Raw genomic sequence first — 9,375 nt, 5'->3', positions numbered from 1 at the left:
CTTGTTCTAAAGACATTATCAACCCTTCAAATGATATATTGTTAAGATCTTACCTTGTTTTTAAAAGATAAACAAAAATAGAAATGTTTAGAAGAAATTTTTTGAAAGAAAGTGAGTTAGAAATAAGAGAAAAAATATGAGAGAAATTGAGAATTTTGATGAAGTGAGGAATGTATGAAAAGTATAAAGTAAAAGTGGTTAGGATTAGTTTGAATTTCATTCAAATAACATAATTATTTAAATTATTTAGTATCTTCACTAATTAAATATTAAATATAAATTAAAAAAATCATGCAAAATCGAGAAAAACATAAAATCTAAAAGACACAAAATGAATTTATGTTTTTTTTTTTGTAAAATAAAAAATATATTTTTAATCAAACATGATTGACATAGTATATTTAAATATTTTTTAGGGTCAGTTTGACACTGTTTTTTAAAAGTGACTTTTAAAAGTATTTTTTTAAAATGTAGTTTAAAATTTAACTTTTTAAGATTGTTATTAAAGAATGATTTTAAAAAGACAATAGGTCTATTTTAGACATTATGTTGTAAGTTAAAAAGTATTTATATTTATTAATACAATGATATATAAAATATATCAACTTAAATTATAATAAAAATATAAATTTTTTAACATAACTCATTAATAATATTTGTATACATGAAATATTTTATTTATAAAAAATATATATTATCAATACTTTTTAACATTTGAATTTTAAAATAATTTTTTAATTATTCTAATTTAACTAAAATAATTTATTTAAAATTTAAACTAAAATAATTTAAATGATATATTTATCATTTTAACCATTGAATAATAAAAAATAAAAAGATATATATTATAAATAAATTTAAAAGAAATTATTATATATAAAATATATCATTTTAAACTATAATAAAAATATAAAAATACAATAAAAATAACTAAGTGTTAATATTTTAATATATAAATCATAAATTTTAGTTTATTTTAAGTAATTAAAACTAAATTATTAAACAATAAATTATGTTTTTAAGGTTATTAGTATTAAATGTAAATACATAATTAATAAAGATAATTGAATTTCAAAGTTTTTACATGAAAAATTAGTGAAACCCATGCATTAGTAAAAGTATAAATATAAATTTATTTCTAAGCATAAAATTGGAAATGAAAAAGTTAAAAATATTAGTTTTTGTGGTTGGTTTGAAACCAATATTTCTACAATATTTTTTTCTTTTCAATTTTATTCGTATGACATTGATTTTACGGTCAAAATAAATTTAAAAGTACTTTTAGTCAGCATTACCAAATGCATACTTAATATTATATGGTAATTACAAAGTAGTATACACACATCTTCGTAAACACATTTATTTAAACTTAAAATATTTAGAGAAAACAACACATTTTTTAACCATTGAAGTACTTATGAATTTTAATATATCTTTATTCTATAAGAGAATAATGAGTATCACTTTAATAATTAATTAACTCTTTATATAAATGTTTTTAATAATTTATTTACGAAATTATTTAAAGAAACAGATATCAAATTAGATCCAGAGAAACACAAAATTATCATATTAAAGAATTGATAAAGTCACCTCGCATATAATCAAACATTAGTAAGTGAACTCGTTTTTGATTATATCTTTGAAGAAAACAGGGCTTTTTTCCCCCAGAAGAACAAAATTAACTGAAAATTGAGACAGTAAAGATTATAGCTCTGCAATACTAAAATCCGAAGAAAAATATATAAATGGCAACAAAATAAGAGGCGATTCTCTTTCTCTTAAGCTCTCATAAGCTAAGGCAATAAGGGCGTTTGCTAACTCTTCCTCTTTCCCTACCAACCATCTTCTTCACCTTTCACCCCTACCGCCATTTTTAACGACTTCCCCTTTCTTCCATTCTCTCGAGTTACTGAAAGAAAAAAGAAGTTTTCTATCCCAAAAAAACCGAAACTTTTTTGTTTGTTTTGTAAGAAGAATCTTCAGTTTCTGGGTTTCTTTCTTCTTATTCTTTTGGTTTGGGAGCTTCTACTCAAAGAATTAGATGAATCTCTCTGTTTCTTTCGCTTTCTCTTTTTATTTTCTCTTGTTGCTGTTGTTTTTGGGGCTGGCTTCTTCATCTGGGTTTGACCCGTTGGAGCTCCGATCTTTGCTTGAGTTCAAGAAAGGCATCAAGCACGATCCTCTCCATAAGGTGCTTACGGTATGGGATCCGTATACCCGACCCGACCCTACTTCTTGGACCGGCGTAACCAGCGACCCCAATTCCGGCTTCATCGTTTCCATCAACTTAGACCATCTTTGCCTCGTCGGCGACCTCAAGTTCCACACTCTCATTCCTCTCAGGAACCTCCAGAACCTTTCGTTGTCGGGCAACAGTTTCACGGGTCGGATTGCACCCGCATTGGGATCGATAACCTCGCTGCAATATTTAGATCTGTCTGATAACCAGTTCATCGGTCCTATCCCGGGTCGGATCGCAGACCTTTACGGGTTAAATTATTTGAATTTGTCGATAAACAAGTTCGACGGAGGGTTTCCAGACGGGTTCCGAAATTTACAGCAATTAAGAGTGTTAGATTTACACAACAATACGCTTCGAGGCGATATAGGCCAGCTACTCAGTGAGTTAAGGAACGTTGAACACGTTGATTTGAGTTATAACGAGTTTTACGGGGGTTTGCATGTGTCGGTTGAGAATGTGTCCAGTTTGGCTAATACAGTTCGTCATGTGAACTTGAGTCATAACCAGTTGAATGGTGGGTTCTTGAAAGAGGAAGCAGTTGGTTTGTTTAAGAATTTGCAGGTTTTGGATTTGGGTGATAATTCGATTGCAGGGGAGTTGCCAAGTTTCGGGTCATTGCCGGGTTTGCGGGTTTTGCGATTGGGTAAAAATCAGCTCTTCGGACCGGTGCCGGTGGAGTTGCTTGAGGGTTTTGTTCCGTTGGAGGAGTTGGATCTCAGTCACAATGGATTCACGGGTATTGACTTGTTGTTGACTTTTCCTTTTTCTCTTTATTTCATTGTTTTGATAATGAAGTTGGGATATTTAGTCCATAGGCTACTAGTTTCGGGCTAAACATGCGCCTATTTCTTGGATTCTAATAATAGATAGTGTTATTTATCCTTAGATTTTGATGTTAGAAACCAATGCCAAACTTCATTTTGTTCTGATTTTCACATGAAAGCAATGTTAGTTCAACACCCACGTTTTTTTTTCTTTCCCCCATTTTTTTGGTCTATTTGGTTTACATAATAGTTTTCTAAATTGTAATTTCCTAGAAATTTATGAATCTGAAGTATTTTTTGGGGGTTTTAGGTTGAATTTTAGCTGAAATCATCCTTTGATCCGATTGTAAATGTTTTTAGGGCAATAAGTTGCAAAGAGAGGAATAGTTTGCCAAGAAATAAGTTCCCTTAATTCCGATTGTAAAGGCATCATCATTACTGTCCCTGTAAGCTCTTGAGTGTGAAACAAAGGAAAATGTTCTGTTTGTTTCTTTTGGTTTTTATACTTTTTGTTTACTCTTGAGTGATGAAAGTGTGATGCATTTCTTCCTGCATCATTGGTATGCTTTAGATGTGCTTCAAACAAAATATAATGCTTGCTTAAGGGGATGCTATTCTAGGCAGTTAGACCGTTTAACAAGTATCCGTCCTCTAAATCTGAGCTGATCATGCTTTCACTTAAAATAGCGATTACTAAACTGGGAATATTTTTATGCCCAAAAAATGCACCACTGAATCCCATCAATGAGTTGTTCAAATGTGGCTAAAGTACTGACAGTAATAATTTGATATGCCAAAATGAAATCCTCGACTCCTTTATGCTTTTTTTTTAATTTTTAATTTTATTAACCTGTTGCACTTAATATTGTCTTCCGTTTGAATTTGACTGTCATATGATATTTCACATCTATCAAAATCTGTACAGGTTCCATTCGCATGATTAATTCTACAACGTTGAAGGTTCTGAATCTTTCGTCTAATCAGTTGTCTGGTGATTTGCCCTCTTCTTTAATTAGCTGTGAATTGGTTGATTTGAGTAGCAACATGATATCTGGTGACATATCTGTTATATCGAATTGGGAAGCCTCCTTGGTGGATCTTGATTTGAGTTCAAACAATTTGTCAGGTAGCCTGTCAAACTTGTCTCTCTTTGAGGATTTGAACACATTTAATCTTAAGAATAATTCCCTTGTTGGTGCCTTGCCTGCTTTATTGGATACATCTCCAAGATTATCTGTTATTGAACTCAGTTTGAATCAACTCAGTGGGCATATTCCTGGCAGTTTCTTCACTTCTACAACATTGAAAAGCCTGAATCTTTCCAAAAATTATTTCACTGGACCAATTCCACTTCAAGCCTCCCGTGTTAATGAATTACTTGTGATGTCAACTTATCCCCAGATGGAGTCACTTGATCTGTCCGATAATTCCTTGACAGGTGGTTTGCCTTCAGAGATTGGTAACATAGCTAGGCTCAAAATGCTGAATCTTGCAGGCAATGAATTATCAGGCCAGCTACCTAGTGAATTGAGCAAACTTAGTGATTTGGAATCCCTTGATTTATCGAGAAACAACTTCAAGGGTAAAATCCCTGATAACCTTTCAACTAGCCTTAGTGAATTTAATGTGTCCAATAATGATTTGTCGGGTCATATTCCAGAAAATTTGAGAGGCTTCCCTAGGTCTTCATTTTCTCCAGGAAACTCATTGCTAATGCTCCCTAAGGGCATGCCATCAACAGACTCAACTCAGGATCAAACCCTTGGTTATGCGAGACATCATAATTCAAAGGGAAATGTTACAGTAGCAATTATTGTTGCCTCCGTCGTAGCAGCTGTAATGATTGTTTTTATATTATTGGCACTTTACCGAGCACAAATTAAAGAATTTCGTGGAAGATGTGGATTTTTTGACACAGCTACTGGAGCTGATGCAAAGTCAGGTGGGCTTGCACGACCCTCCCGTTTCAAGTTCCACTCAAATGTTCAGGGGCCACAAACTTCATTAAGTTTTTCACATGATCACTTGCTTACTCCAAATTCTAGGTCACTGTCTGGACAGCAAGAATTTGTTCCTGAAATTGTTGAGCATGGTGTGGCTGAGAGAGTGACCACGGCTTCCGCATCTGTAAAACCTAATCTTCTAGATATTGAGTCGGTATCATCTGGGAGGAAATCCTCCCCAGGCTCTCCATTAGCATCATCACCACATTTTATTGAAACATGTGAACAGTCTGTGACATTGGATGTTAACTCACCAGATCGTTTGGCTGGAGAATTGTTCTTCCTTGATACTTCATTATCATTCACTATTGAGGAGTTATCTCGAGCTGCAGCAGAAGTTCTTGGACGAGGCAGCCATGGAACTCTGTATAAAGCTACTCTGAGTAATGGACGTATGTTGACTGTGAAGTGGTTGCGTGTAGGACTGGTTAAACATAAGAAAGAATTTGCTAAGGAAGTTAAAAAGATAGGGTCTGTGAGGCATCCTAACTTTGTTCCAGTCCGAGCATACTATTGGGGTCCAAGGGAACAAGAAAGGCTTCTCCTATCAGATTATATCCAGTGTGATAGTTTGGCATTGCATCTCTATGGTGAGAGCTCTTAGTACTTATCTTTTTCTTTTATGTTTGGGATTATTTAACTAAATCTTAATGTTTGTTTGCTAGTTATATCCTTGAAGTCTTCAAAGTCATCTTATCACATGGATTATGATTTATATGCTCTTGTTTGCCATTTCCATGCTAAATTTGCTCATAGTTTCTTGCATGTTAATATTATTGGTCAGCACTTGCTGCTTTTTTCTTTCGCGACTGCTACTAGTTACGTTGAAACTAAAAGCAAGTCAATTCATGTTAAAATCGGTGCAGTTAACATATTTGTAATAAACTCCTTTTATGTTAGTTTGGACTATTTCTAGCTTTTACCTTCTTAGTTTATTTGCCGAATGCTTTCCTACCTCAATTTTGGCAGGAGTGTTATTTACTTGCATATTCAGTATGGTCTGGTGTATTTTGTGTGCATGTTATGGAAATTTTCGAATTCGAGTCTCGTCATCTCCCTTTCCTTAAACACGTAGCAGCACCTAGAAACAGAAATTGAAGTGTCTGCTCTACCTATGGCATTATTACCATCAAATAGTTATGAAATTAAATTGGATAATATTCTTGATTAGGCATATAAGGTCACTGTTGAGGTCTCCTGCAATTGTTTTTAACATATTCCGTGTAACAGAAGTGATGCGTTGATGCTTAACTGTATTTTAACTTCCTTGGATGCAAAATTATTAGATCAGTGTCAAATGAAATTGAGTAGTTTTCTATGATTATAAGGTTTGTCAATTAAACCTAAAAAGTTAGGTGCATTTGCTTATCTTATAATCACCGGTGTTCACTACTGATGTGACTTTACCAACCTGATTATGTGTCCTGATGAACCTGTAATCAGTCAGCACAAAAAAACCCTGAGTACTAAATATTGAAACTACATGGTTCCAAACAAGAAATGGTTACAGCGATTTAATAGGAAGATAAGCATAGATATAATTTGGTTTAGAGTTTAGGCTCCGGTACTCTGGCTGAACTAATTTTAAATTTTGCTTCTTTCACCTTCTCCTTGACTACACCTTTTGCTGCTTTCCTTCCTTGCAAAAGATGGAGCTGAATGCTGAAAAGAATATTTGCGGTTGCATTAACCCATTCTTGGAATATCGCCTATCTATGCCAATTCTTGTAAATGAAGAATGGCATATATATTTGTATCAGTAATGTTTTAAGAGTTAGTGAAATTGACCGAGATTCTGCCATTATGTTTTCATTGAATCATCATGTGTATATATGTATGTTAATGCAGAAACTACTCCTCGGAGGTACTCCCCATTATCTTTCAGCCAAAGACTTAAAGTTGCCGTGGAAGTTGCTCAGAGTCTGTTATACCTACACGATAGAGGTCTGCCTCATGGAAACCTGAAGCCGACAAACATACTCCTTTCTGATCGTGATTACCATGCTTGCCTTACTGATTATTGTCTACACCGGCTAATGAAGTCGACAGGAATTGCTGAGCAGATATTGAATCTGGGAGCTCTTGGATATCGGGCTCCCGAACTTGCTTCCATGTCTAAACCAGTCCCATCATTTAAGGCTGATGTATATGCATTAGGAGTGATCCTGATGGAATTGTTAACAAGAAAAAGTGCTGGTGACATAATATCAGGTCAATCGGGAGCAGTGGATCTGACGGATTGGGTTCGGTTATGCGATCAAGAAGGACGGGGAATGGACTGTATTGACAGAGACATAGCTAGTGGAGAAGAACACACAAGAGCAATGGATGATTTGCTTGCCATATCATTGAGGTGTATTCTTCCTGTTAATGAGAGGCCTAACATCAGACAAGTTTACGAGGATCTCTGTTCAATATCCCCTTGAAGTTTTGTACATTCGTCTTGGAATTCATTTTTTGTCATTCCTTGACCACATTGTTGTTTTTCTTCTTCTTCTTCTTCATATTATATATTTTTTCCCTTGTGATTTTGGGTAGTTTTTCATGTTGAAACTTGTAAAGTGATTGTGACAACCATCCATTGATTATTTGACAGTGTTTCCTGTTTGATCCTCACTTGAAAAGGTTGCAAGTCTCTCTCTTCCAGATCTATTCGCAAAATACTTAGATTTGATCCTCACCCAAAACATTCAGAAACTGAAACTGAAACATTTGCAAAAGCAAACAGTGAAGAAACAAATAGAGAGAATGAAAGGGAATCGGTTTTGAACGTTTCTGATCTGATAGACTGCCCACCAAAGGTACATTCAGCAGGGTGAATAAGAGGACAGGGAAACAGGGAAACTGGTGCTCAAGCAAGCTGTTTCAAGTTCAAAGGAAAAAAAAAAGGCTTCAAAATTATTAAGAATGATGAACAGCACTGGTGTGAGGACATTTGAAAGGAAAATGCAAAAAGCATAAAATCTCCCAGTAGAAGAGCCAATAATATCCATATCCACCCAATGTATCTACACAACTTCCCAGCCAAACCACAAGCAATTCCTAACAGCATAGTATAGGAGTGACTGGCATAGTCTGCTTTGAAGTTCCAGACCGCTGTATAAGCAAATAAGTGGAGATTAAGAGAGAAGACTATACAAAAGGATTAGAAGATACAACAATGCTTTGAAGTTCCCGGACAATCCACAGGAAATTCCTATTATTTCAATAATGTTATAGTCGGATATATATCAAGAGATTAAGAGAGAAGAGTCCTAAGATACAAGAATGTTTTAGGATACAAAGAAGACTATACAAAGGAGTCTATCAACAAGATAAAAAGGTGTTCATCTCTAACTTTTATCTTTTATATTGGAAATGCCAATTTTAAGCCAAAAGTGGAGAAAAAAGAGCTCGTTCAAGTGGTTTTGAAAGAACATTTCCAACTTAAGCTTTGGAAGGAACATGATGAACAATGACTCATCAGCAACTAAGTCTCGAACAAAGAAGAAATCAAGTGTTAGATGCTTCATACGAGAGTGAAATACTGAATTCTTACAGATATATATTGAGCTAAGATTGTCACAAAAAAGTGATGGTGGCTGACGAAGAGAGAACACAAGTTCTTCAAGAAGATTCTGAACCCAAAATATTTCAGTTGTGACATAAGGCATGATACTCTGCCTCAATGGAAGAACGGTAAATAGATTTTTGGTGAGCAAACTTCTAAGAAATGATATTAGAGCAAAGGTATAGTACATATGCAGCAGTGGATCAGTCATCCGTGTTCAATCTGCCCCAATACACATCGATAAAGGCTGTGAGATGTAATTGAGACCGAGGGCGAAGAACTAAGCCATGACATGGAGTACCCTTGAGATACTATGAATACGTTTAGTAGCCTAGCGACTGTGCATGTACTAAGAGAAGCCATTGACTGCAAACGATACATGTAGCCGATTAAGACTCAAGTATTGAAGAAGACCAAGGAAACGACGATAATCAAAAGCATCAATCGTAAAGGCCAGATCAGATAGTAGTAACTTATTCTCAAAGGACATAGGAGTGAAGATAGGTTTTGCCCCATCCATATAAGATTGAGTCAAAATATCCTAGATGTAGTGTGCATGAGATAGAAACAAGTCAGATGGAGTAGAAATAATCTCAATGCTAAGAGAGTGACTAAGAGAACTAGATCTTTTAGAGAAAACTTCAGATAATTGAGAGACTGATTTATAAACTCAGTTTTATTACCTGTAAGAATAATGTTACCCACATATACGAAGAAATACATGTAGATCCCATTAGTAACATAAATAAATAAACATCTAAATTGGATTTTCGGAAGCTAAATTGCAACAAATGCTTCGAAAGTTCAAGATAT

At 34.4% G+C, this 9,375-nt stretch overlaps 1 protein-coding gene across 1 annotated transcript; it reads left to right on the top strand.

Annotated features, from left to right (window-relative positions):
* The first annotated feature begins 2,029 nt into the window (after window positions 1–2,029).
* On the top strand, window positions 2,030–7,501 carry LOC120122407 (probable inactive receptor kinase At5g10020). The gene is made up of 3 exons (XM_039141525.1): window positions 2,030–2,981; window positions 3,935–5,602; window positions 6,861–7,501. Exons 1-3 carry the CDS (start codon window positions 2,045–2,047, stop codon window positions 7,436–7,438), a joined length of 3,183 nt encoding a protein of 1,060 aa, XP_038997456.1. The 5' UTR covers window positions 2,030–2,044; the 3' UTR covers window positions 7,439–7,501.
* The last annotated feature ends 1,874 nt before the right edge of the window (window positions 7,502–9,375 follow it).

The sequence above is a fragment of the Hibiscus syriacus genome, unplaced genomic scaffold, assembly GCF_006381635.1.
Source record: "Hibiscus syriacus cultivar Baekdansim isolate YM2019G1 unplaced genomic scaffold, ASM638163v2 tig00110387_pilon, whole genome shotgun sequence".
NCBI lineage: Eukaryota > Viridiplantae > Streptophyta > Magnoliopsida > Malvales > Malvaceae > Hibiscus > Hibiscus syriacus.
The sequence above is the reverse complement of the archived record's forward strand: the minus strand, read 5'-3'. Positions and strand labels throughout refer to the sequence as shown.